This window comes from Ovis aries, chromosome 3, assembly GCF_016772045.2.
Source record: "Ovis aries strain OAR_USU_Benz2616 breed Rambouillet chromosome 3, ARS-UI_Ramb_v3.0, whole genome shotgun sequence".
NCBI lineage: Eukaryota > Metazoa > Chordata > Mammalia > Artiodactyla > Bovidae > Ovis > Ovis aries.
In genome coordinates this window covers 218,772,506-218,800,236 of record NC_056056.1, presented here as the reverse complement: position 1 = coordinate 218,800,236, position 27,731 = coordinate 218,772,506, and the positions used below count along the sequence as shown (strand labels likewise).

The 27,731-nt window shown below is 53.8% G+C and overlaps 2 protein-coding genes across 8 annotated transcripts; one reads left to right on the top strand and one right to left on the bottom strand.

Annotated features, from left to right (window-relative positions):
* Positions 1-2,945: 2,945 nt before the first annotated feature.
* SMIM45 (small integral membrane protein 45) lies at positions 2,946-6,886 on the bottom strand. 4 transcript variants are annotated; one of them, XM_060414280.1, is made up of 2 exons: positions 6,674-6,886; positions 2,946-4,134 (listed from the first exon to the last, which is right to left on the bottom strand). In XM_060414280.1, the coding sequence occupies exon 2, from the start codon at positions 4,118-4,120 to the stop codon at positions 3,914-3,916; it is 207 nt and encodes a 68-aa protein (XP_060270263.1). In that variant the 5' UTR covers positions 4,121-4,134; positions 6,674-6,886; the 3' UTR covers positions 2,946-3,913. The 4 variants fall into 4 exon arrangements, with proteins under 4 accessions (XP_060270263.1, XP_060270264.1, XP_060270262.1 ...); XM_060414281.1 differs by lacking the exon at positions 6,674-6,886 and adding an exon at positions 4,540-5,898 and having other exon boundaries at positions 2,946-4,137; XM_060414279.1 differs by lacking the exon at positions 6,674-6,886 and adding an exon at positions 4,540-5,898.
* Positions 6,887-14,248: 7,362 nt separating this feature from the next.
* On the top strand, positions 14,249-26,008 carry CENPM (centromere protein M). 4 transcript variants are annotated; one of them, XR_006059492.2, is made up of 6 exons: positions 14,249-14,371; positions 14,836-14,915; positions 17,027-17,119; positions 19,006-19,085; positions 20,097-20,366; positions 25,120-25,151. XR_006059492.2 is itself a non-coding variant. In XM_004007022.6 (6 exons), the coding sequence occupies exons 1-6, from the start codon at positions 14,315-14,317 to the stop codon at positions 25,258-25,260; spliced, it is 543 nt and encodes a 180-aa protein (XP_004007071.1). In that variant the 5' UTR covers positions 14,249-14,314; the 3' UTR covers positions 25,261-26,008. The 4 variants fall into 4 exon arrangements, 3 of the variants coding, with proteins under 3 accessions (XP_004007071.1, XP_042103744.1, XP_042103743.1); XM_004007022.6 differs by having other exon boundaries at positions 20,275-20,366; positions 25,120-26,008; XM_042247810.2 differs by lacking the exon at positions 14,249-14,371 and adding an exon at positions 14,532-14,559 and having other exon boundaries at positions 20,275-20,366; positions 25,120-26,008.
* The last annotated feature ends 1,723 nt before the right edge of the window (positions 26,009-27,731 follow it).

Sequence of the window (27,731 nt, the reverse complement as noted above, 5' to 3'; positions counted from 1 at the left end):
CCTACAGGGCTGGACCACCCCAGTGTCTTTGTGATAACTTTCCCCTTCTTACCCAAGTCGGGATTTTTCTGTCCCTGGCAATCACTGGTCCTAACTCATGCATGTAGCTTCTGCGAGGGCACTTTCCACTTTCCTGATAAACTGGGGCAGCACCCAGCTCCTAGTCCTGGCCTCCCAGCCCCCTCCCTCATGCCTCACACCTCTACCCACTCAGCCTTGTAAAGTAAGAAGTTCATTACCCACCCCCTCCTGCCCCCTCGAGAGGAAGAGAGCGCAAAACACATCGGGGCTGGCGCTGCCCGAGACACTGAGGCGTGTGGAACTGGCTACCGAGTGGGTGGTGTGGGTGGTGTCGGTTCCCCCCTCATTCTGGTGTTGGGTGATGGAAGACACTGGAAGGGCCCTGCCCTCCAGTGGGTCCCTACAGAACACACTCTCCTGCTCACCTACCTCTGCCACGCCCTGCATGCCTGAAAGTCTGTACAGAGAGCCCAACTCACATACCCACCAAACTCTGGAGGAGGGTTTCTGTCCCTCCTCCCCATCCCAGACTCCCAGTCTCAAATCCAGGCGCTGGTAACCCCCTGGTCACCCTGGTTCACTTCTCTTCACCCTTGTATCTGCCTCCGTAAAGCAGCAGTCTCAGTCCCTCTTGGTTTTCACCCAACCACCCTTCCCTTTCCCCTCCCCTCCCCCTCTTCCCTTAGGTAACAGCTGCAACCTACCCCCTCAGACCACGAGATCAGCAGAGTCACTCCAGCCCCGTCCCCTGTGGCTGGAGCCAGAGCTGCCTGGTGATCAGCGTACCCATCCCCTGAGCTCAAGAGCTGGGGGCTCATGGGAACTTTTTGCTTGAACATGACATGTGCTCCTTCCTGAAATCAAGGCCCTAGGGCTGTGTGAACCTGGGACTGTCTGGGCAACTGAGCGCCTCATGGAGAAGAAAAATCCACCTGGATGAAGCCCGCAGGGCTGAGTGAGACGGGAAGAGGGAAGGATGGCTTGATGGAGCACTGATGACATCCTTGAGCCCCAGGGTCCAGCCAAGGCTGAGTCCAGGAGCAGCTGTTTTCAGTTTGGTGCCTCGTGGCTGCAGGAGTCGGGCGGTAGTCTGGGAGAATCTCTGAAAGCTACAGAACGCTTTGCTGGGTCAGACGGAGGTCAGGGCGGTGAGACTCAGAAACAACAGAGCCAGGCCGGGTTGCGACAGGAGAGGTGCCCAGCACTGGTGCCTCTCTTACCTAGCTCTAACCTGGTTCTGCAAGACAGCCCCTGCGATTCCCAGGTTCGCTCCAGTGAGGAGGGTAGCCCCACTCCTTGAGCTGAGAGAAGATAGCTTTTGTCCTGGCTGACTCCTAAGATGGGGCTTGTTTATGAGCAAGCCTGGGCCTGGGATAAGGAGATCCAGTCCAAATCTCAGCCCCTTGCCCTGTGCCCTTGGCAAATCCCTATGAAAATTGAATGGCAGGGATTCCCTGATGGTTCAGTGGTTAAGATTCTGCCTTCCAATGCGGGGAGCATGGGTTCAATCCCTGGTTAGGGAACTAAGATCCCTGGCTGCAGGATCCCAGATCCTGCAGGGTGTAGCCAAAAATTTAAAAGAAGAGACAGAATGCCAGCTGCCTCCATGTGCTCTCCCCCTTTCAAGGAGGGAGGGTTTATTTTATCTTTTTAGTGTATATTGGAGTTTAGCCAGTTAACAGTGCTCTGATAGTTTCAGGTGGACAATGAAGGGAGTTGGCCATACATATATTAATGCACGAATCCATTCTCCCCCAAACTCCCCTGCCATCCAGGCTGGCACATAACACTGAGCAGGGCTGCATGTGCTATTCAGTAGGACCTTGTTGGTTATCCATTTTAAACATAGCAGTGTGTACATGTTGAACCAAAATTCCAAAGGAGGGGCTTTTTTAATGGACATATAGTTCTTTTCAGCCTCCTTGCAGCTAGGAGTACCCATGTGACTAAGTATTGGCCAGTGAGGTGTAAAGGGAAGTAAGGGTCCAGCCAGCCACAGTGTCCCTCAAGCCTTCCACCCTCCCTCCACCCTGCTCCTCAGGATGCAGAAGAGCCCCCTGGGGGTGGGGGGCACCAACCGACAACATCCCTTCTGCAAGAGAGGAGCAACTCGGGTCCCTGAACACTGCATGGACCTAGCCACCAGACCAGTCTGGATAACCTCCATAGGAAAGAACCGTGAGAAGGAAAGGACGTTCTGTTTGGTATCAGGCTGTGTTGTTTTGCATCTCTGTGCCTGGATTTATATCCTCACTGGTTCTCTACCCCCGGGGATTCCAGTTAGCATTTTTGGTTGTCCTGGGTCAGGGGAGGGCACAGGGCTGCTGGTTTCTAGTGCATGGAGCCCAGAGGTGCTCACCACCCTACCACGCGCAGGACAACCTCCCACAGCTAAGGATGATCTCATCCAAAGAGTCAACGGTGCACCCACTGAGAAACTGCTCTTTCCTTTTGGCGATTCGGTTCCCATCCCCCAAATGGGGGATAGTGAACAATCGTGGGGGTTTTTTGTTTGTTTGTGTTTGTTTCTGGTTGCACTGGGTCTTCATTACTGGGCACGAGCTTTCTCTAGCTGCCGCGACTGGGGGCTACTCTTTGTTGTGGTTCTTGGGCTCCTCACTCTGGGGGCTTCTCTTGTTTCAGGGCACAGACTCTGGGCACGCGGGCATCAGTAGTTGCAGCATTCAGGCTCAGTAGCTGTGGCTCACAGGCTCTATGGGCTCAGACTTTGTGGTGCATGGACTTAGTTCCTCTATGGCACGTGGGATCTTCCCAGACCAAGGATTGAACTCGTGTACTCTGCATTGGCAGGAGGATTCTTATCCACTGCACCACCAGGGAAGTCCCTGAACTATCATGTTTTTTATGAGGACCCGGTGAGATGATAGACATGACCCTACTTTTAGGAAAGGAGACAGTCCTGCTGAGATAGTCATGGAGTCTTTATTATTGCAATAAATTAAGGTGGAAGCCCCAGAGGAGGGGAGTGAGGCAGGTGGCCAATAGATGTCCAGAAAAAAAGGGTGGTGCTCCACATAGGAGGGGGTTCCCAGGTGGGCTTGAGGGGAACAGCACAGAACCAGGAGAGAAGGCAGGGCTCCTGCCAGCAGCCTCAGTCTTGGGAAAGGAGAGAAAGGGGGGAGTCCAGCCAAGGGAGGGGGCGGGAACTGCTGCTGGTGGCCCCCATAATGCCCATGGAACTCACTCCGTCCCCCACTTCCCATCCTGCCTGGGTCCCCCCTCTCCCTCTCACACATACATGCTTCTCCCCCACACCCTGCTGTCTCCAAGGCTGCTCACTCCTCCCAAACTTTCTCTCCCTCTATCACACCCACACACACATGCACACACCTCCTTCCTCTATGGTCTTGCCCCTGGCACGCACCATCACACACACTCATTCACGCTAAGTTTGGGTCCAGAGTGTTAGAACTGGGCTGGCCTAAGCTGACTTCCCTCCAAAGGGGGCCCTTTCCTTGCATCAGCCTTGAAGCCTGGCCCGTGGAGCTGCAGGGTCGAGACCATTGGCTGGAGTGGGGAGCCGAATGTCACCCAGGATCCAGAAGGGATGTGGGAGACCTGGAGGCTCAGGACAGGCAGAGTGCCTGGCTCTGGGTGGAGGGCCAGGAGCGCCGGCAGCACAAAGGCACTGGGGGGGGGGGGGGCGGGCAGGACGGTGTCCACAGAGCTGGGGAGGGCAGGTGTGGGGTGAGCCAGCTTAACCTGGAGAGCAAGCCCGGGGCCATCAGCAGCAGCGACATCTCAAGGCACTGCTCAGCCAGGCTGCAGAGCGATCGCCCGGAGGACCAGGGGTGGCCTCCCTCTGCCCCAGGGTCTCCAGGCTGGGTGGCGAGGGAGAGGGCACCCCCCACGGCCACCAGCACAGGGCAGCTCAGACCTCGGGGCCCCCAAAGGCCAGGTTGTCGCGGACCATCAGCGTCTTGCGGAAGTCGCGGTCCACCAGGGGGCGCTGCATGCGCCACTTGTGCGCTTCCTGCAAGCCGGGCTCGAAGTAGTAGATGCAGGCTCCGAAGCCCACCAGGATGAGCACAGAGATGAACAGGTAAACAGGCACGAACCAGTCCAGGAAGTGCGGCATCGCGGCGGCCTTGGCTGCTGAGACACGGTCGGTGAGAACCAGCAGAGGGGCGGCTTGTCCATCCTCCCATCCACCTTCCCTCCCGGAGGGGGCACCCGCGGTCTTCACGGAGCCGGGCGGCCAGAGCATCACCTCGCGGGTGGGGAGACCGACACCCGGAGAGTGGAGGGCAGTGACTCAGCACCCTGGCCCCTGAGCAGGCACACAGCTCCCCACCCAGGGGCCCACCCAGGGGCCCACCGAGCTCCTACTCACCCCCCTACAAGGAAGCCTATAGCGGAGGGCCCAATGTGGCTCAGTCCCTCAACAGAACGTGTGGCCTCAGGCCCGTTGCCTAACCACTCCGGGCCTCAGCATTGCCCCGAGTAGAAGGGGGGACAACTACCAGAGACTTGAGGGGACCGGGTGAGGTGACTGACCTCTCAGAGCTCTCAGTAAAGGACGACTCGGGCGGTCCTCCTCCTAGCCCCCTCTCCCGGCTCTGACTGGGTGTCTGCAGAGGCTGCCACTTGCCAACCCCCTCACAGATGAGTGGGTCCCCAGCCACCCTCACATCCTGGCCAGGTGTCGCCTGGTGAAAGCGTGGTGAACAGCCACCCATCCCCAGGGGACCTCGTTGATATCAACAAGGTCTGCACAGGCTCCCACATTCAGGCCCATGCCCCATGTCATAATTATAAGAGTGTGGACACAGGCAGCAGCCCCCAAAGAAGAGCCTTGATTTCCATGTCCGTAAAAATGGGAAATTATAGGGCTGTTGTGACTGTTGCAAGAGATAATTTATATAAAGTGCTAAGAACCAGTGCCTGACGCTTACTGAGTGCTACATAGCACTTTGTTCTTATTCGCTGAGCCTCGGTTTTCTTACCTGTAAAATGGGCATAGAAGTAGGACCCACTTCTTAAGGTCTCTGTGAATGTTTAACAAGACAATGCCTAAAGTTCCTTTAGCATCATGCTGCCTGGTGCAGAATCAGCACTCGATGAATACTAGCTGATGTTATTTCCAGGGCACCAGAGGTGGGGAGAGCAGGAAATGGAAGCTGGCAGGTTTAAGGTGATTCACAAGTGTTACATGTATCCAGCTCCTTAGAGTGGACCGCCCCTGCTCTCTGCCAACCATGCCAACCTCATCTGCATGCCACACCACCAGAGGGAACCACTTGTCAGTCAGGTGCGTGTGCCTGCTTGTTATCCAGTCTCCATCTCTGTGTGTGCTTTCATTTTCCTGGAATGTCCTTTGTGTTCATGTTCATCTGGCAAACTCCTATCCATACTTCAAAAGCCACACCACAGATTATCTTCTCCAGACATGGGACAAATCAGGACCCATTTAATCCACCTTTGAATGGCTCCTGAGGTGTGAGAAAGGGGTAGGGTGAGGAGCCCCACCTCTGCCTGCCAGGCAGGGAGAACACGGTCAGAATGGAGTCACAGACCTTACAACAGGTCTCTGGGGTAAGTATCATTGTCCACATTTTATAGATGAAGAAACTGGGACTGGAGAAGCCCGCTAACTTGCCCTGAGTTACCCAGCTGAGACGTGATGGAGTTGGACTCCAGTCCCCCAGCGATGTCCTGAGGCTTCATGGGGAAAGACACCTGAACTGAGCGAAATGAGTGAAGGCCCACCTTGTCTTCTAGGGAGGGAAGAATGGCCTCCAGGGCTGCCTGAGAAGCCCCAGGTTCTCAGACCTTGGTCTCCAGACTCCAGCCCTCTTGTCCCTCCACTGCCGGGTGGGTCTCCGAGGAGGGCTGTGACCCCAGGGGAGGGAGAGGTGCTGCTCCCCAATCCTGCATCCATCTGGAAGCCCTCCCGTGCCCTCTAGGGTCCCCACTGGCTGCTCTGAACCGCAGTGGCTCAAGGTGCCCTATTCTCTTCACCGAGGAATAAAATGAAGAGTGTGCTAATGGCCCAGAGTCGGCCTAGAGCCTGTTCTCCTAACCATCTGCCTTTCTGGAGAGCCAAAGAGAGGGTTCTGAATTGCTGGTGTGGCCTGGGTTTGGGGGAGGCGGAGAAGGGGATCTACGAGCAGGAAGGCTGGTCCAAACCAGCCTGACTGAGGCCGAGAGGTTCAGGCCCCCTCCCCTGGCCCACCCAGGACCCCAGGCTCCTTTGAGCTTAAACATGAGGATGGGGGACTTGGACAGAGCAGGAGCTGTTTCAGCCGCAGTGCTGTGGGCCCGTGGAGCAGTGGTCTGGGTCTCCCACCCTCTCCAGCCCTGTGAAGAAAATCCCAGGCATTCTGGGGCAACTGAGGACCCCAGACCTCCTTCTGGCTTCTCAGAGGACTGGCTCAGCTGAAGCAAAACCTCCACTGGCCTTCTGTGTGACCTTGGGTCACTCCTCACTCTCTCTGAACTTCAGCGTGTCCCTGCACAATGACGAGGTAGGGATGGGGGTTACCAGATGACCTATAAGGAATTTTCTAGCCCCCATTCCAGCGCAAGTCCCATCCAGGACAGTGCAAGGGTTGCAGACCTCCTTTCCCTGCCTCTCAAGCCGCTGGCACCTCTCCACCTGGCAGCCCAACCCCCGCGCCCGCAGACCCACCTCAAGCCCTGCAGAAGCCTGTTCCGGGGGCTCTGGGCTGAGCACGCCGCCTCAGCCCAAGCAGCTCAGTGTAGGCCTGCGGACTCAGTCGTAGCTGCTGTCCCCAGAGATGCTGCCATCTGCAGCCGCCCTGGGTGTGGGAAGCAGAGAAGGGGCAAGGCCAACGCCCCCCACGGGAGACAGTTTCTCAGGCCCAGGGGCTCTGCCTGGGCTAGGGGGCGGTCCTGGGCTGGGCAGCCTGTACATCTCCCCGCCCATCGGAGACCCTTCCCTCTGCCCCCACCCTCAGGATAGCAGGAGGTGGGACCCGCCTCCGCCAATCAGCAGCCTGGCAGAGCAAGGGCTTTATCCTCCGTTGCCCTGGCAACCAGCCTTTTCTGGATCCCCTGCACTGTGCACGTGGTGCAGAGATGACAGGCAGGGCAGGATAAATTGGGGACGGATGGGAGTCACCCAGCAGGCTGCTGGGCCCCAAGAGGAAGCGGCCCCGACCAACATAACTAGGAGATTGGGAGGCTTGTCGTCTGAGGGTACGGAGAGATCGGGTCCCTGGCATGGGGGTGGAACACCAAAGCAATAGCAAATAGAGCCAATGAGGGGACCAAGACTGAGGGTCTGGACACCTTGGTCCAATGTAGCATTTATCATATGCCAGGCACTGCTTCAGTGCTTTGTTTATATTAACTCATTTATTGGTCCTCCAAGGTCACATGGCAAGAAAGTCTCAATGCCAGGGTCAGAGCCCTAGCCTGGGCTGCAGGCTCCCTCGCAGGGGCTGGGTTCTTCCTCACCAGCCCCAGAGCCCCCCGGGCTGGGGTACAGCCTAGGTGGTCATGGCTTTCAGGCACCGAGCCCCCCTGGGCATGCCAGGCCTTGCCCCCACATCACTTCATTTGCTCCTCCAGCTGGGTGGGTGTTAAAGCCCATTTGGGGGATGACACAGTTTCGGCTCAGAGAGGTGCAGCGGCTTACCCTCTCCCTCTCCAAGATCATTCAGCTTCTCAGTGACAGTCGCCAGAGGGGCGGGGAGTGGGAGGGGGTCCCGTGCCCAAGCCTGGGTCCTCCCACCTGTGCTATAGACAGAGGGTGTGCAGAGTTTCATTTGCCCGGTGAGCATTCCATGAACAGCAGTGGTTACTGTCTCAGGGGGAGAGAGCAGCCCTGGAGGCCCACGGGGCGGGGAAGAGGCTCTGAGGAGCTGTCTCCCTGGGGAGTCCACTCCCAGAAACTGAGGACGGGCAGGTGGGAACGGCCATGGGTAAAGTGGCTTTGGGTCTCTGGGTCCCCCACCCCATTCCACACACAGCCTGCCAGCTCTGAGACCACCTGGGAGTCCTGCAAGGGTCCTCTCCCCTGTATCCAAGGGGAGTGAGTTTGAGTTTCCGGAGGGATTTTTTTTTTTTTTTTAATGATGTTGACATCTTTTCGGACTTCCCTGATACCTCAGTTGGTAAAGAATCCACCTGCGGGGCAGGAGACCCAGTTTCGATTCCTGGGTCGGAAAGATCTGCTGCAGAAGGGATGGGCTACCCATTCCAGCATTCTTGGGCTTCCCTTGTGGCTCAGCTGGTAAAGAATCTACCCACAATGCGGGAGACTTGGGTTCGATCCCTGGGTTGGGAAGATCCCCTGGAGAAGGAAAAGGCTCCCACTCCAGTATTGGGGCCTGGGGAATTCCATGGACTGGATAGTCCACGGGGTCGCAAAGAGTCGGACACGACTGAGTGATTTTCACATCTTTTCAAAGAAAGATTTTTAAATTAATTGTTAGTGTTTATTATTATTATTTTGGCTCTGCTTGGTCTCTGTTGCAGCAAGCAGGAGCTACTCATCCTTGCTGTGCAGGCTTCTCGTTGCGGTGGCACGTCTTGTTGCGGAACACAGGCTCTAGGCACACAGGTTCAGTACTTGCAGCGCACAGGCTTAATTACTCCACAGCACGTGGAATCTTCCTGGACCAGGGGTCAAACCCATGTCCCCTGCATTGGCTGGCAGATTCTTATCCACTGTACCACCAAGGAAGTTCTCCAGAGGGGTTTTATTAAGATACAAGGTATGAAAGTGTTAGTTGCTCAGTCGTGTCTGACTCTTTGCGACCCAGTGGACTGTAGCCCGCCAGGCAACCTCTGTCCATGGGATTCTCCAGACAAGAATACTGGAGTGGGTTACCGTTTCCTCTCCAGGGGATCTCCCAGGCCCAGGGATTGAACCCAGGTCTCCTGCATTGCAGATTCTTTACCATCTGAGCCAGCAGGGGAGCCCAGCTCAAGCCTGTAAAATATAGTGATGAATTTTTACCTGTGTATACACTTTTGCAATCAGCACCCGGATCACATCTAGGGTGTTTTCCTCATCCCAGACAATTCCCTCCTGCCTCTTGACAGTCAGCACCACCTTCCCACAGACACTCAGTGATCTGACTTCTGTCACCAAAGATCAGCTTTTCCTGGACTTGCGCTTCACGTAAATGGGGTCTCACAGTCCAAGCTCTTTTGTGTCTGACTTCTGTTGCTCAGCACAGTGCTCACTCCGTTGATGATGCTGCCTGTATCAGCACCCCACAGCTTGTTTATCTGTTCACCACGGAAGGACGTTTTGGGCATTTCCAATGTTGGACTCTGATGAGAGAAGCTGCCAAAGTGCTGTTCAACATTTCAGAGTGGGAGGGCAGAGAGGAGGTGGCAGAGGATGACAAAAGGGCACAGAGAAACTTTGGAGGTAATGGATATGCTCATTATAAAATGATTGGGATGGTGCCTTCCTGGGTGTATCTTTATGTCAAAACTTATCAAATCATGCACATTAAATATGTGTAGCTTATTATGTGTCAATGACACCTTAATAAATCTGTTTTTTAAAAGTGATCCATGGCCCTTGGATATTGTTTTAGTCATGTGATTCTTTATTCACACAAAAGTTTTTTATAATTTTTATTTATCCATTTATTTTTGGCAGTGCTGGGTCTTGGTAGCTGCACCAGCTTACTCTCTAGTTGTGGTGCGCAAACTTCTTATTGGGGCTTTTCTTGTTGTGGAGCATGGGCTCTAAGACACAGATTTCAATAGTTGTGGGACACGGGCTTAGTGGCTTCGCAGAATGTGGGATCTTCTCGGATCAGGGATCAAACCCTTGTCCGCTGCATTGGCAGGCAGATTCTTTACCACTGAGTCACCAGGGAAATCCCACACAAAAGCTGGTGGGAAGCTCAACATGCAATAGAGATAAAGCCAGAGCTGCTTCTGTTAAATGGTGGAAAAAGGCTGCCCAATCCCACCCACTCAGCTTCCCCCTGCCCCTCACAGTGCCCACCCCCACCGAGGCAGCATCTCCCTAGGGTTCCACAAAAGTCAGTTCCAAACACACTGGCCCAGAGGGTCTCTGATGGCGCTTCCAGTTCTGGGTTCTGATGATATTAATACAAGAATTTCCAGGCCTGGATCTGAGTTTCCTGCCAATCTCTACCCTTCATCACAGGATGGGTCTTACACACCACTATTTTCTATTGCACTACCTGGAGGACAAGCATCAACTTGCCTTGATGCCTCAGCCAACAGTCAGCAAAGTGTAATGGGGCTCTCCCCAGGGAGCTTTCACGCACCTGCATCTGGGCTCCAGCTGCTTGCCAGGGTGACTCTCGCCCACTGTGCTGCCTTTCATTGCTGTTATCTGCCTGTCCACCCTGAAAACTCCAGACAGCAGGAAGGTCACCTCTGTGCCCGGGTCAGCCCAGCATCAGGCCCAGCCCTGGCAGGCACTCCACACAGGTGGGACCGAATGGGTCTCAGCTCAGCCCCTCCTGGAACATGATGAGCAGAGTCCAAAGTCTTTCCTTGACTCTCTAAGGGCCTCATTCGACAAATATTTATTGAGCAACTACTCTGTAGTTGTAGATACTTCTTATTTATTTTTAAAAGTATTTTTATTATATGAATAAGAAAGGCTTTCCTTCTAAAAATATTTATTGACGTTGGCTGCAGCAGGCCTTAGTTGCGGCACACAGGATTTTCAGTCTTCATTGTGGAGTGCGGGATCGTTAGTTTCAACATGCATACTCTTGGTTTCAGCATGTGGGATCCAGCTCCCTGACCAGGGATCCAACTTGGGCCCCCTGCATTGGGAACATAGAGTCTTAGCCACTGGACCACCAGGAAAGTCCCTACCAAGCACTTTCTAAAGTGCTGGATGTACAAACTGACAAAATCCTTGTCCTTTGTGTTTTATACTTTAGTTGGAGAGACAATGAGCCGGTAACTATATAACTGTTAGGAGAAGCAGTCTGCCATGGGCTTTGAGTCCCTGCAAGTTCTTGCTGGGCAAGCCAAGAGAGCAAGGCCCTGAGAGCTGCCTACCCAGGCCATTTCTCAGGGCTGTGTTTATAACAAGCAACGTTGAGGGATGAGGTAACATCTCCTCCTGGAAAAAGAACAAGCATGCTTATCACTCACTATAAAAGCAGTATGAACTTCTGTGTTCCTCTCTGATGATGCCGTGCGCAAGGTATACAGACAAACACAATGGGTCCTTTGCAGTGCTTGGGGAACATGGGAAAAAATGACACAAAAATAAAGTATCAGCGACTGCTTTCTCTGTGAGTAATAATAATGTCCTTTGCCCCTTACCCAGGAGTTCCATGTCTCCTGCAGCACCCATGAAAAGACTTTTGCTAAACCCTAATAAATAGAAACAGTTTATTAGTTTGCAAAATCTCAGATGCTGTACAGTTGTAAGCAATATGTGAAGTGCTTTTGAGAAAACTGAGCAGAAAAGAGAGAGGAATTATGAGAGGGCTTGCTATATATACATAAGTTTTTTTTTCCCTGAGCTGAATAGCACGTGGGATCTTAGATACCCAAGCAGGGATGGAAGCCAGGACCCCTGCATTGGAAGCTCAGAGTCTTAACCACTGGACCATCAGGGAAATCCCAGGGCTTGCTACTTTATTTCATTATTATTTTCTACTTATTTGTGTCAGGTCTCTGTTGTGCAACACAGGATCTTCACTGAGGCACGCAGAATCTCCAGTCTCAGCACGCGGGCTCTAATTCCCTGACTAGAGATCAAACCCAGGCCCCCCGCTTCGGGAGCCCTGTCTTCATCACTGGACCACCAGGGAAGTCCCACACTCGCTATTTTAGATGAGATTGTTCAGAAAGCCTCCTCTGATCCAGTGACGCTGGTGCAGATACATGAATAAAGTGAGGAAACAAGCCAAGTGACTATTTGCAAGTGCATTTCAGCCAGAACCGCAGGGGCAAAGGTCCCGGTGAATGAAGTGAAAGTCACTCAGTCCAACTCTTTGCGACCCCATGAACTATACAGTTCAGCTCAGTCGCTCAGTCGTGTCCGACTCTTTGCGACCCCATGAATTGCAGCACACCAGGCCTCCCTGTCCATCACCAACTCCTGGAGTTCACCCAAACTCATGTCCATCGAATTGGTGATGCCATCCAGCCATCTCATCCTCTGTCATCCCCTTCTCCTCCTGCCCCCAATCCTTCCCAGCATCAGGGTCTTTTCAAATGAGTCAATTCTTCGCATGAGGTGGCCAAAGTATTGGAGTTTCAACTTCAGCATCAATCCTTCCAATGAACACCCAGGATTGATCTCCTTTAGGATGGACTGGTTGGATCTCCTTGCAGTCCAAGGGACTCTCAAGAGTCTTCTCCAACACCACAGTTCAAAAGCATCAATTCTTCGGTGCTCAGCTTTCTTCACAGTCCAACTCTCACATCCATACCTGACCACTGGAAAACCATAGCCTTGACTAGATTATACAGGAGTGGGTAGCCTTTCCCTTCTTCAGGGGATCTTCCCAACCCAAGGATAGAACCCAGGTCTTCTGCATTGCAGGTGGATTTTTTACTAGTTGAGCCACAAGGAAAGCCCCTGGGAGCAGGTGTTAAAGAGAGAAAGACAGAAGATGAGGCTGGGGAGTCCGTCAAGGGTCAGAACACATAGAGCCTCAAAGGTCATGTAAGGCGTTTGCAATGTACTCTGAGTGAGAGGGGGACTACCAGTGGGTTTTGACCAGAAAAGTGGCCTGCTCTGATTTCTTATTCAAAAGGAAGACTCTGATTGCTGTATGAGACTAGCCAGCAGCCCTGGAGATCAGTGTGGACACAGGGAGCCTGTGAGAAGTCTACTACAGTAGACGCAATGAGAGATACCAGCATCTTCTCCTGACTGGGGGGTGCAAGTGGTGAGAAATGGTCAGCTTCTGGATGCATTTTAAGAACAGAACCAGAAATTGGCTGTGAGGTGCAGAGAAAAGGAGCTAAGAATGACCCAAGATTTTGTTCTGAGCAGCTACAAGGAATGAGTCAACTGAGCTGGAAGAGACAAATTTACCGTATTAAAAAAGAGAGACATCACTTGTCAGGAAAGGTTCCATATAGTCAAAGTTATGGTTTTTCCGGTAGTCATGTATGGATATGAGAGTTGGAACCATAAAAAAGGCTGAGTGCCGAAGAACCAATGCTTTCGACCATAGTGTTGGAGAAGACTCTTGAGAGTCCCTTGGACAGTAAGGAGATCAAACCTGTCAATCCTAAAGGAAATCAACCATGAATATTTATTGGAAAGACTGACGTTGAAACTGAAGCTCCAATACTTTGGCCACCTGATGTGAAGAGCTGCCTCATAGGAAAAGACTCTGACGCTGGGAAAGATTGAGGGCAAGAGGAGAAGGAGGCAGCAGAGGATGAGATGGTTGGATGGCATCACCAACTCAATGGACATGAGTTTGAGCAAGCTCCAAGAGACTGTGAAGGACAGGGAAGCCTGGCATGCTGCAGTCCATGGGGTCGCAAAGAGTTAAAAATGATTTAGTGACTAAACAGTCCTGAATATTCATTGGAAGGGCTGATGCTGAAGCTGAAACTCTAATACTTTGGCCATCTGATGCGAAGAACTGACTCATCTGAAAAGACCCTGATGCTGGGAAAGATTGAAGGCGGGAGAAAAAGGGGATGACAGAGAATGAGATGGTTGGATGGCATCACACAATGGACATGACTTTGAGTAAACTCCAGGAGTTAGTGATGGACAGGGAGGCCTGGCGTGCTGCAGTCCATGGGGTCACAAGGAGTTGGACACGACTGAGCGACTGAACTGAACTGACTGAGCGACTGAACAAGAGCACCTGGAATGACCATGAGTGAAGGAAAAATGAATAAACACATCACTGAATACAGTCTTTCTCCCAGTAGTGAAATAAAAGTCCTGTCTCGCAGGCAGCACCTTTGGTGCCTAGGGGCAGCCGTGGAAAACTTCCCCTGAGAAAGGACCTACTGTCTAGCACATGGAACTCAGCTCAATGTTATATGACAGCCTGGAGGGGAGCAGGGTTTGGGGGGGTGGGGCGGAACGGATACATGTGTTTCTATGGCTGAGTCCCTTCTCTGTTCACCTGAAACTATCACAACATGGTGTGTTAATCGGCTATCCCCCAATAAAAGATGAATTTTTTTAAAGGAAAAATGGTATTGTCTCCTTTAAGAAGGCCCTGTCTGGCCCCGCCCCACAGGAAGCCCCGCCCAGATAGTGTCACGTGTCCCGCGGTTACGCACTAGGGACGAGCCAGAGGGCTGTTTGAAAGCGCGGCGCGCACCCTGAGACCGGCAGTTCCGTCAGTCAGCGGGGATGTCGGTGTTACGGCCGCTGGACAGGCTGCCTGGCCTGAACACGGCCACCATCTTGGTAGGCGTCAGCAGCCCCGATTCCAGCGCCCGCCTTTCCTCCTGGGCCGCGCTTCAGCGGCCAGGCCCTCTGCGGCGTTCTGAGATTCTGGCCCGGGCTGCTCCGGCGGGAGCGTGGTGGGCGGGAGAGCCCCTTTCTGAACCAATCAGAGTTAGCTGGCCTCTTGACGCCGGGAGCCCGCGCGCAGGGTAGATGCAGGCGGTCCAAGACGCGGTTGTGGTTTTCCCCCTGTATCCGGGTCAGGCCTCCGGTAGAAACGAGGCTGTCTCAGGGAGGGTTCAGGGGCGAGGGGGGCGGGTAGTGAGGGGAACTGGAGCGGGTGCACACCTCAGACCCTCACCAATGCCTGCCGTAGTCCTCTCGGTAAAGAGGGCCTCGCGCGCTCCGGGGGTCGCGGCTGTCCGGGCCCAGCGGCGGGGCTGCTGTATCCAGGGATCCATTGGCCGCCTTCTCTCTCTGGGCAGCTGGTGGGCACGGAGGATGCTCTTCTGCAGCAACTGGCCGATTCGATGCTCAAGGCGGACTGCACCTCAGAGCTGAAGGTGTAAGTAGCCTGCGCTGGAGATGTCCGATCGCTGGCCTGGGCGCAGGGGAGAGCGGGGAGCGGGGTGGAGTGGATATGAGTGGAGCGGAAGGCCAGAGAGGCCGGCGCAGGCGGGGCGAGCTTGGACCCACCGCTCGGAGCCTCCGTCCTGACGCGCGATCTGTCCGTGTGAAGCGTCCTCCGTCACTTCTCTGTCACGCCAGCTTTTCTGTTTCCCTCTAGCACTTGTCACTCTAAAGAAATTTCCATATTATGCCACGTTGGCCAAAACCGATGTCCATCACTACAGTGGCAATAATATTGAATTGGGCACAGCATATGGAAAATACTAGAGGATGCACACTGGCTATCATTGATCCAGGTGATTCTGGTATTATTAGAAGCATGCCCGAGCAGACGGGTGAAAAGTAAACCATGTACAATTTTTCTGTAATAAAACTGGCCAGAGCTGGTTGTGGTTGTTGTTGTTTTTAATAAAAAAGAAATTTCCTTGTTCACGTGTTTGTTTACTTGTTTCCAGTCTGCCACCCCAAGGTTAGCCCCTTGAGGGCAGGGACTTTCACTTTTGCTGGCTGGTGAGGAAGCCCCACTGCCTTGAGCAGTACTCGGCCCAGAACAGTTAGTTACTCAGATATTCCCCAAATTTGGAGAAAAGGTGACTAAAGTATATTTTGCTTTCCTTTTTCTAACTGATAGGGAGTAGAAACAGCTGCTGGCAGGAGTCAGGTGACTGAATATGTGTGGGTGTCATTCTCCCCGATTGAAAGATAAGCTCCAAGGGTCTATGTTGAATGATCCAAATCTAAAGCATATTTCCTTTATGGGAATTGGAGATGCCTTTTCCTAGTGAGAACATCATCTTTCCCTCGAAATAAAGATTGTTTATAGGTCCATCTGTGCCCTACCTGTCTTACCAGGCTCTTAGGCTATAGAACACCAAACACTATCACTGATAAACTCAACCCTGATGCGACAGATCAAAAAAAAAAAAAAAAAAACTCAACCCTGTAGCTCAGAAATAGGAAAAGATTAAAAAAATAATTAGCATCAGAGTTAAAGGAAAATGTGGACAAAATTGCCTTCCTTGAGCAAGATGGCAATCATTACCAAAAAAGGAAATACTATTATCCTATTTTTAGATTCCATCTACTGTATTCTAGTGTCTGAATGTGTATACATTTGTACATGGAAAGATAGTTAGAAAAATGTTCTAACACTAATAGTAGTAATTTTTAGGTAACTGAACTTTTAGGAGTGTGTGTGTGTGTGTTTTAACTTTTGTTATATTTTGTATACTTTTTGGTAGTCTTGAATTAGAAGCTGAGGGGTAGAGGCAGATGAGTAATAGGAATAAATGGAAATGGGCTGAAGTAGAGGATTCCAAAAAAAAAGACAAAACGCTTCAGGTGGGTATTTGACAATCTGAGACCAAGTACTTACAAGAATGTTGAGGGTGACTTCGCAATGTCACACAGCTGATAGTTGACAGACTGGGATTTAAACCCACTTCTATCTCACTCCAAAGGGCTTCAGTCTTAACCCCTAAACTTCATGGTCTAACACCTTCCCCTCCCCTTCTGAGCCTGGCCTCCCTCCCAGCATTCAGGATAGATGGCTAGATGCCATCTTCTATCCCAAACCCCCTCTTGGCAAAGCAGTTACTAAACTTTCTGGCAGGGAGAGTAAAGCAGGGGAAATCTGAATAAGATCAGCTCTGCCCTGCCTCTGTGCTCACTTGAGGAGTCTTGCCCACAAAAGCTTCCTGTGGGGGCTTCCCTGGTGGTACAGTGGCTAAGGCTCCGTGCTCCCAATGCAGGGGGATCGGGTTTGATCCCTGGTCGGGGATTAGATCCCACAAGCCACAACTAAGAAAAAAAAAAATCCCTGCAGGTTGCAAAGATCCCGCTTAGAGCAACAAAGATTGAAGAGTCTGTGTGGCACAACTAAGACTTGGCACAGCCAGGTAAATAAATATTTTGAACACACACAGAAGCTTCAGGTGAATAGGGGAGGAGCTTTTGACAGCCTCTTCCCCTACCAAGGGTAGCGTGTGAACGGCCATTGTGATGTGGGTACATGAGTCTTGAGTCCTGCAATCTCTTATTTTTCAGCCACTTAGCAAGGTCCCTCCCTCTGCCCTGCAGCGTGAATCGGCCCCGGATTGACTTGATTGTGTTCGTGGTCAACCTGCACAGCAAACACAGGTGAGAGCCAGAGGATGGGGCTGTCAGTGCTCAGGTGCGGCTCAGGGCTGTGCTGGGACGGTGGCCTCACTTGTCCAGGGAAGGAGAGGAGACAGGGGGAGACTGCCTGGGGGCAGGTAGAGGGTGAGAGGGAGGAGCCAGTGCCGACGCAAGATGTTTATTACAGATGTGAGTGAAACGGACCTTGAGAACAAGGTCCACTAGGGGAGGAATCTAGACTTTTGGACAGACAGTTACAGTACCTGTGATGTGTACTGTCAAAGCGGGAAGCCTGGGACTGTGAGAGCCTGAACAAGACCTCTGACTCTGAGGGCTCAGGTCAAGCTATACTTCCTGGCAGAGGTGACATCTATGTAGACACCGGAGGGAATTCCCTGGCGGTTCAGTGGTTAAGACTCAGCGCTTTCACTGTGGGGGCCTGGGTTCAATCCCTGGTTGGGGAACTAAGAGCGCACAAGCCACACGTGGCAATCAATCAGTTAAAAAACACCTGCGAGATGAGAAGGAGTTAGCCAGGCAAGGATGACCGTGAGCAGAATGTCCCAGGTGGAGGGCTGGTGTAAAGGCAGGAGCACAGCCTGTGTGGAGGACCGTCCAGGCCTGGGCAGGGTCAGAGCCCAGTCCACTCTGGGGCTGGGGCAGTGGCAGCATGGGTGATATTGATGCCTGTGGCCTGGCCTGGCCTCCCCACGGTGCTGGCAACCCTGGGGTCAGGACTGCAGCCAACCTAGGGAATACAGGTGGAAGGCCTCCCCTCCTTCCTGGAGACAGCAGGCTAGGGACACAGGGTCCAGCACAGAAACCAGGGCAGACACCTAGTCCTGTGGTGGGGGATAAGGGAAGGCTGTGGTAGAAATGCCTGAGAACCGGGGGGCACGGAGACAGCAGACCCAAGGATTAAGTCCAGACCGCACGACCTGACCGCTGGGAACCAGTCAGCAGTGACTTAGGCCCAGGCGGGGCAAGAAAGGGCTGAGACCTGCCGTGGGCTCCCTGGCTCACAGGTCCGTTGCTGTTTGGGTGAGGTCTCTCTGTTCCCCGGAAGGCTCACCGGAGAACCGTCTGTGCCATGGGGCTGTTGGTCTCAGGCCTTGTTCATTCATGAAGCCCGACCGAGATGGCTTTTGGCCTGAAAGACAACAGAGTCTTTCATTGCTCCCTGGACTCCAGTGAGTGAAAGCCTCAACCCAGCAGGTCAAGGTGCCCTTGTTTAGAGAATAAGAGTGTTTTCATACAACTGATATGACTTAAAATCACTGTCATTTTACTGGAAAGCAATTCAGCAATAGCTATCCACACTTTAAAAAGACACATACTGTGACCCAGCCCTTCCACTTCTAGCATCTGCTCTACAGAAACATCTGCTTAGTAGATGTAGGAAACAATATCGATGCAGCGTTCTTTGTGACAGTGAAAAACTGGAGACCATTTAAATATCCACCACAGGGCAAGCAGTTAGTTTGGGGCATGGTGCGGTCATACCAAAGAATGTAATAGAGACATCGAACCCAATTAGACCCAATTGGCTGATATGCATATCACTGTCTGTATTTGCATATGAAGAAAATTCCAGAAGAACTACACCCCAAACTATTGTGGCAGTCATCTCTGGGGAGTTAAAACTAGAGGTGATGCTGGAGACGGGGAGTTGTACTTTTTAGTTGTACACAAGTATTTACTATCTGATCGTTTCACAAACTTGACTCACTTTGTAATTAGAAGCAGTTTAAAGCTACAAAAGGACAAAGTGTTCCTCCAGGTCTGTCTCCCGTCACCCTCGTCTTATGCCCTGGCCTCTCTGGGATCAGAGGCGCGGGGCTTCTTCTGCCTTCTCTGTTGTGAAGTATTCCTCTGCTTGTTTTCTTGCCCTGGCCTGGCTGCCCCAGCCTGCAGAGCGTGGAGGAGTCCCTGTGCCACCTGGACGCGGCCTTCTTCCTGGGGAAGGTGGCCTTCCTCGCCACAGGGGGTGAGTGCCTCCCCTGCCTGCTGCCGTGGGTGGGCCCGTGGTGGACTCCGTGCAAGTCAGAGCTGATCATTCTGCCAGGTTAATTCTGCTGAGATCATTGCCCTGGGGTGCCTGGTGGCTCATCTCCTGTTACTCTTTTCAGACAGTTCTCAGAGACTCTGTAATGGCAACAGGGGAAATAATAGTAGCTAACCTCAGGGACTTCCCTGGTCCTCGAGTTGGTGAGACTTAGCCTTCCAGTGCAGGGGGTGAGGCTTCAATCCCTGGTCAGACAGCTGAGATCCCACATGCCATCTGGCCAAAAAACCAAAACATAAGACAGGAACAATATTGTAACAAATTCAGTAGAAACTTTAAAGATGATCCGCATTAAAAAAAATTTAAAAACCTTAAAAATATACAGCTAACCTATATTGAGTACTCACTATAGACCAGACTCCGTTCTACGTGCTTTGTTTCTGTATCACTTAATTTGCACAAAAAGTACTATTGAGGTAGGTGCTATTGTCTCTCTTTTACAGTGAAGGAAGCTGGTCATGAGGTTAGGTAACTCGTCCAAAGGCCCCATAGCTAGACAGTGGTAGAGCAGAGTTCATCCGTAGCTGGTCATATTCCAGGGCCCGTGCCTTTAATGACTATACCATGTAGCTTCTCATACTTTCTCCTCTTTTTTATGTGTCTGACCCCAATTTTCTGCCCCCTGGGGGACACCGTCCTGACCAGCCCTGCTGTCTGGGCCCTCGGGGTGTCCATGCAGGCCTCTGTCCGACTCCTCACCCTTCTTCCTACACTGATGGTGTGTCTGCCCCCCTCCCCCAGCTGGGCTGCCAGCTCCTGGCACGAAGGGCCTGGCTCACATTATTTTCGATAAGCTTTGGTGGAGAAGTGAACGCCAGGTCACTTCTGTGTGTTCGTTCATGGACTTTCTATAGTAACTCAGCAGAGTAGGTGCTGTTACGCTCCTCATTTTGTAGATGAGGAAACTCATGCGTTTATTCCAACTCTATCAAGTCCCTTTAGCCTGTTTTCTGATCTGATGATCTTGACTGCCCTGAAAAGAAGATAGAACAGGCCTGTCACCCAAAGAATGCAGAAACTGTGGCCCAGAGAGGGGATGTGACCTCCTAGGCCCAGTGCTTCCTCCATCACAACCATGAAGGTGGAGGTGACCGGCGTGGCTTCTTTGCAGCTGGGCGGGACAGCCACTGCAGCATCCACCGGAACACCGTGGTGAAGCTGGCCCACACCTACCGGAGCCCCCTGCTCTTCTGTGACCTAGAGGTGAGGACCTGCTCACGTGGGCCACGGGACGGCACCGTCAGAACCCAGAGGGCATGGCGGGCTGCTTCATGAGTACCTGAGCGAAGGGGCTCCTGATGTGGAGGCCAGATCCTTGTTGGAATCCTGGCTTTTCCACTCACTGTCCTTGGGTGGGTCACCGTAAGCCTTGGGTGCACCCCTGGAAAGCAGGGCGACACTCCATGTACATCCTGAGTTCTGTTCGTACACCAGATGCCATCACCTCTTGCTTTGACATTTTTCTCTGTACTCATGACTAAGTCTTGTGTGTAGGTCTATGGGTCCCTGTTAATGTCTCACTTTTCTTGCTGGGTGTAAGAGCTGTGAGGCCAGGCATTCTGTCTGTCTCATTAACCAGCAGTCAGGATGCCCTCTGTTCCCCCTTACCTCCCTAGATCGCAGACCTTGTCCGCTCCCAGCCTGGGGCAGGGGGTCCAGCAGGCAGCAAGGGTGGAGATTGGGTGGATAGGTGGATAGATGGCTGAATGGATACGTGTGATGTTGGTTCTGCCCTCTCTTGCTTCTCCTGGGGTTTCTCACAAGCTGAATCCTAGCTGTGATGGTAGCACAGCAGATTTCTGCTTTGCTGATGAGTTTTGCTCTCCAGCCTCTCTGTGCGTAGTGTGGAGCCTGAGGACATTTTGCTAAAGGGTTCTCGGCAAGAGTTGATTCTGCTCCCTCTGGGGGTCTGCTGAGGGCTCTCAGGTCCTGGGCTGCCCCACCTGCACACCAGACCTGCTCGGTTGGTTTGGGGGTCTGTTTATTTAATTATTTATTTTATATTGGAGTGTATTGCTTTCTAGTGTTGTGTTAGCTTCAGGGGTACAGCAAAGTGATTCAGTTATACATGTATCCATTCTTTTTCTGATTCTTTCCCCATATAAGTTATGTTTATTGGTTTTGAGGTTCATTTTAAAGATTTGTGTTTCTGTTCTGGGTCTTAGACCTGTCCCTAAAGGCCAGGTGATGTGGCGCAGAAGGAGCTGAGTCAGCGTGTGGTCCGTCATCACCGTCTAGACCAGAAGTGCTGACTCTGGGGTCTATGGACCCCTCTATTGTGAAGGGAGAAGAATTCGGGGGAGTTGTGGCTTTGGACAAGAAAAAAAATTAACTTCTGTTTTCACTAACCTCTAAGAGGAATTTAACATTATGAACGTAGATGGGAGGCAACAGCAGTGTTAGCAGAGCCTGTGGCTGTTAGCGACAGAAGCCACAGACACTGGCGCGTCCCGTGGGGACGGGGTGGGCCCCGTGAGCTTCTGCGATTCTGCAGAAGCCGTTAGACCTGTCCTAGGGCCTCTTTCTCAGTGAGTCGCTCAAGGTGCACATGCTGCTCTGTCACAGAGCTGTGTTTCACATCTGATCACTGTTTTAAGAACCCTGGCGAGACCAAGGCTCTGACCTCACAGGTAGGACCTGAGGCACCCTGAGGTGCCCATCCTTGCCGGCTTCGCTCACAACAGGAGAGGTGGCATGCTCACAGTCACACAGCTAGTAAGTCAGCAGAAGAGCCAGGTTGGTGTGCTGCTGACTCTTTCCTGGCTTAGCAGGCTGGCTGCATGGCTTTGAACAAGTCAGCCCCTCCCCGCAACACACACGTGCGTGAGTGCGCGCACGCGCGCGCGCACACACACACACACACACACAGATAACTCGCTGGGCCTTCCTTTTCTTAGCTCTCAAGGGGAATGGCAATCCACAGCAGAGGTGCGCGTGGAGGTGCAGTTCTGCGCGCGGCCAGGAGGTGGCAGGCTGTACCAGGTCCTGGGTTGGCCTCTAGCCTGAGAATGGTAGTTGCTCAGTTGTGTCTGACTCTCTGTGACCCCATGGACCATAGTCCGCCAGGCTCCTCTGTCCATGGAATTCTACAGGCAAGAATACTGGAGTGGGTTGCCATGCCCTACTCCAGGGGATCTTCCCAACCCAGGGATCTCCTGCATTGGCAGGCAGATTCTTTACCATCTGAACCACCAAGAAAAGATCTGTGGCTGACTTTCTATTTCCAGCCTGGAGCCGGCGGGCTGAGAACCTAAGCCTGGCATCCTCTCATCCGACGCACCCAGTGTGAGGACAGCCGGCATGCCTGGTACCTGTGCGGTCCTGTCCGGGGCACCTTCCCTCACTTCGTGAGCTGGAGCCTCGTCGTGTTTTGAGGCCTTTGCATGGCGAGAAGCACTGGCCCCGTTTTACAGGACAGGAAGCACACCCAAGGAGGTGCAGGATCCGCCCAGTGCGGTTCCAGCTCTGCTGCTAGGCCCTGTGCGAGTCCCTGAGAACCAGATGCCTCTGACACTGGCCCTGCCCCTCAGCGGAGGGGAATAGACTGCACGTCACACCTGCTGTGGCAGGAGCATCCGCAGGGCTTTGAAAGCCAGGCAGTCAATCCAGCCGTTCCTTCCCGTCGGCGTCGGGGCAGTCACAATGGGCTCAGCTTTCTGGGGGTCACGTCTCTGGAGTAAGGTGTGTGGATGGGAGGAGGCCCAGCCAGAGGCAGGAGGCCGGGGATGAGGCTGCAGGAAGCAGACCGTGGAGCCTGAGTGAGAGCAGCGGCCGTTTGGAGGGACCGTTCGGAGGCCAAGGCCGCAAAGCCCGGAGGATTTCTTTAACAGATATTTCTTAACATAACCTACAGCCTGTGCAGTGTTGCTCTAGGCTCTCGGGGGCAGCGTAGAGCAAAGCAGTGTTAACACTCCCAATTCTGTTCTGGTGGAGGAAACACTGTAAGGAAGGGGAATGCGTGCTGTGTTAGGGCACGGAGATGTGACCCGTCAGGTGGTGTTAAAGCTACAGGATTTAAATGGGGGTGAAGGGACTCCCTAAAAATCTGACCTTAAGTGAAGAGGTGAAGGGAGGCGCCGTGGAGCCTCCTGGTGGAAAAGCCCACGAGGCTGGAGAAACTGCAAGTGCAGAGGCCCTGAGTTTAGACGCTGCCTGCCATGTGCAAGGTCCACAGGGAGCCATGGGTGCCTGGAACAGAGCCGGGGGACTGACACTGGGGCCAGATCAGCAGGGCTCTGTGGGTCACAGCAAAGGTGTGGTGCCTTTCACTCTGAGTTAGACTGGGGCAGCGGAGGGGTATGGGGCCAGGGAGGGCCACAGCCCGACTTGGGTTTTGAATGGGGCCCCTCCAGCTGTTGGGAGGAGAGTAAACTGAAGGGAGGCAAGGGCAGAAATGGGGAGAGGGGCCTGGGGACTGTGTCTGGAAGAGTTCAGAGTGGTCTGGGCTCCATGGGAGCTGGGGAAGGGGGAGCTGGGATGGTCTCTGATGCTGGTTGTTTCCAGGGTGGGGCTACAGGTGTGCAGATGGCCTGCCTGTGAGACAGGAGAGGAAAAAGAGTCAGAGTCAACTCTGGAGTTTTCAGCCTGATAAGCCCCGCCCCCTCCTCCCCACTGCTGCCCCAGCCGTGAGATGTTGCACAAAGCAGGGAGAGCTGAGAGGTGGAAGGAAAAGCTGGGGGTGGGCGAGTCCTGGGAACCAGGGAGAAACAGCCTGCCAGGGAGGCAGCAGCTGCCTCAGGCTCCACTAAGAGGAGACCCCGCTGAGGACGAGGCCAGTGCGTCAGGACTAAGATGTCGCCCCTGGACTTGGAACCCAGGACTCAGAGGTGACAAGACAGAGTGAGAGCAGGGGGGCTTCAGGATGTCCCGGCTCTAGCTTGGGTGACTGGGCGGATGGTGGTGCCCTTTCCTCAGTTAGAGAGGGAACAGGAGGAGGAGGAGGTGCTCTGAGGCCACCTGTTGGTCGGGGGAGGCCATCTGAGCATCACCGTTTATTCTCCTACCTTTCTGGAGCAGCTCATTCCCGTGCCAGCTGGGGCCTTCGCACAGTCTGATTCAGTTCAGTTCAGTCGCTCAGTCATGTCCGACTCTTTCTGACCCCATGAACCACAGCATGCCAGGCCTCCCTGTCCATCACCAACTCCCAGAGTCCACCCAAACCCATGTCCATTGTGTCAGTGATGCCATCCAACCATCTCATCCTCTGTCGTCCCCTTCTCCTGCCCTCAGTCTTTCCCAGCATCAGGGTCTTTTCAAATGAGTCAGCTCTCCGCATTAGGTGGCCATCAGCTTCAACATCAGTCCTTCCAATGAACACCCAGGACTGATCCCCTTTAGGATGGACTGGGTGGATCTCCCTGCAGTCCAAGGGATTCTCAAGAGTCTTCTCCAACACCACAGTTCAAAAGCATCAATTCTTCAGCACTCAGCTTTCCTTATAGTCCAACTCTCACATCATACAGTCTGATTGCCTCTGCCTAATCCCACGGCTCGTCTGGGCCCACTAGCCCTTCCATGGCCCTGGTGTAGGGACCGTCTGTTGATGGCACCTCCCTGTCCTCCGTGAGGGCCACTCTGTCCACCCCTCCTTTCCAACCTGGGCGTGTCCATCTCAGATACATCCCAGGGGGTGCCACCTCAGCATTGATTGGGGCTACCCCTGGTTCAGACCCCAGCTTGACAGTCGCTCACCGTGCCTCTGGACTGTGTCGCTGACCCCGCCAGCCCCGCCTGCTGAGCCTTCATTTCTTCTGGAGTAGGGGTCAGCATCTCTGGTATCCCTGGAGGGTGTCTGAAGGGTTTCCATAAGCTGAGGTGGTTGGAAGCTGCTCGGTGAGGTGTGGCGTGGACAGAGGGGTGGCCCTGGGGGCAGCAGTGCCCAGGGCTCTCCCCGTGTCTTCGCCCCCAACTCCCCTCTGGCTGCCGCCTCACTGGGGTCCTGTCTCCTCCTCTGCAGATAGAAGACTTCCGCGCCGCCATGGCACAGCGCCTGGTCCGCCTGCTGCAGATCTGCGCAGGCCACGTGCCCGGTGTCTCGGCCCTGAACCTGCTGTCCCTGCTGAGGGGCTCCGAGAACCCCTCCCCGGAGGACCTTTGAGACCCCCAGCCGACAGTCGCTGTTGCTGGAGATGGTGCCAAGGCTCGGCAGGCCTGGACCAGCAGGCAGCTCCCTCAGGGCCCAAAGTTCTCGTGTTCCAACAGGAAACGCCGGGGGGGTCGGTGGGGGCAGTTCAGCTGGTTGGACTCCAGCCCCCCCACCCTCTCATGCCCACCCCAGCAGAGCCCCAAGTCTTCATCCATCTGACGTCTTTCCTCTTGAGACTTTGTTCGAACAAAGGGTCCGTGGCTAAAAGTTTGAACATCACTGAACTCATCCACCACTTTGATTTTGTAGATGAGGAAACTGACTCCAAACAGTTAAGAGTCAAAGTGGGTAAGGACTTCGCTGGTGGTCCCGTGACTGAGACTCTGCGCTCCCAGTGCCGAGGGCCTGGATTCGACCCCTGGTCAGGGAACTAGATCCCACATGTTGCAACTAAAGATCCTTCGTGCCTCAGCTAAGACCCGGTGCAGCCAAATAAATATTTTAAAAAGAGTTGGGCAGCGGGAGCTTGAACTCTATGAGCCCAGTCCAACTCCACATCCCGGCCTTGCCATTCTCACGGGACCTGCAGAGCCTCCATTTCTCCAGGTGTTAGGTGGCGATTGTTCAGCTTACCTTGCTGGCGTCGTAAGGGTGAGTGACATGGTGGTAAAGGTGAAGCGCCTGAGGTGTATTGCATTACTCCTGCGCTTGTTTGGGTGCTCCATGTATTTCATAATAAATGTGTGAATGCTTGCACGGAGCCAGGTAAGCACTCCACGATTAGTTACTTGAACTATTATATGAAATCACACAGAGCTAAGTTACAAAGCTGGTGCACATCCAGGAATTACACCATGAGGTCTTAAGTGAGAGAGCCTGACCGAGGGCTGGTTTCTGGGCTAGCCGCAAGGGACTGTGCAATGACGGCCGCTTTCCTTCTCCTCGGGGTCTAATTAGAATCTGTGGCCATGCTGAGACGAGGCTGCAGAAACCCTGGCAGCCCGGTGTGAGCTGCAGCCGTGCCCCTGTGGCCAGCTGGACACTCCCAGGGGAGCTTGGGTGAGGAGGAGGTCTGGTGCGAGAGGAAGAGAGCCAGATCCTGGTTCCCTTGGAGTGTCCCAGCGCCCTCCCAGCACCCCCTCCATCCTCAGGCCTCAGGACAGGCCCTGCTTGATGCCCTGGGCAGTGCCAACGCCACAGGGCCTCTGCTTTGACATCACCGTGGCAGTCACAGCTCACACACTTCACTGACGGATGGGCCACCCTGAACCTCAGTGCAGGCATCATGAGGGTGGGGCCCACCTTTCTCCTCTCCCTGGGCTCCTCTCCACCCCGTGGGCTCTCGGTAAAGTTTGCCGAGGCCTGGCTGGTCTTCCAGGCAGCCCCCACCGAGAACCTCAGCCATGGTGATTTCGGTTCAGGTCTCAGACGTCACCCAACCTCCGCAGAGCTTCACGCTTTACAGAGTGCTTCTCACACAGTCGCTCCTGCCACCCGCCCTCCCTGCTGATCTGTGTGAAGTTGACAGTGTTTCCCCATTTCACATTTAACGAAACCGAGACTGTTGTCATCAGAGGCATATCCACAGTCACACAGGTAGTCAGAGGTAGAGTCCAGCCCTGGGCCCAGTTCTCTGCTTTTTCTCTCTGGTTGTTCTCTTGTGCGCCCAATTGTTGAACAGAGGTTTGGTCATTCCTACTGGGCAGTGAGAACCCAGAAATGGTGGACACGCGGGCCTTGTGCCGGAGAAAGCAGCCTGTGTGGAAAGACATTCTCCTGAAGAGCTGTTCCCACCGGCTGGGGCCCGTTAGCACAGGGGCAGGCCTCGTGGAGGGGAGGGCGGGGAGCAGGAGCCAAGAACTCCCTCCACATCTGGGGAGGGAGGCCCCCTTCTGTGCCAAGGTGGGGAGTGGGTCTCCGTGGGGGTGGACAGGATCAGCCGAAGCCCAGGAGCTCAGCTTCCCAGAAGGACCTGGGGTCCTAGAAATCAGCCTTGTCTTCAGCCCCTTGGAGCCTGGGCCCTAAAGGGTGGGGCCCCGCAGGGCTGCTAGAGGGGAGCGGAGGGCGACGGGCTGAGGTGTCCAAGCAGGAGTGAGCAGGGGTGTGGGCACACCCTGCCTGCCAGATCTGGGATGGAGTCAAATGGGGTCCTCCACACCCCCTCCCCGCCCCCTCCCAGCACGGGGCGCTCCCTCCCTCCCTCCCTCCCTCCCTCCCTCCCTCTCTCTCTCTCTCTCTCTCTCTCTCTCTCTCTCTCTCTCTCTCTCTCTCGTCCCTGTGCCACGTTTTCTTCGCCACCTGGTGCCATTTAACAAGAGAAATGGCATCACATTTTCCAGCCGAGGACCTGGGAGCCTTCCAAGTGCTGGGGGAGCTCCGTGCTGTCACGGCTCCAGCGAGCTCAGCGGGGCCCCCGGAACCCTGGAACCCTGCCTCTGCCTCACAGTGGAGCCAAGCCCTCAGGTCCGGGAGCCAGCCAGCCA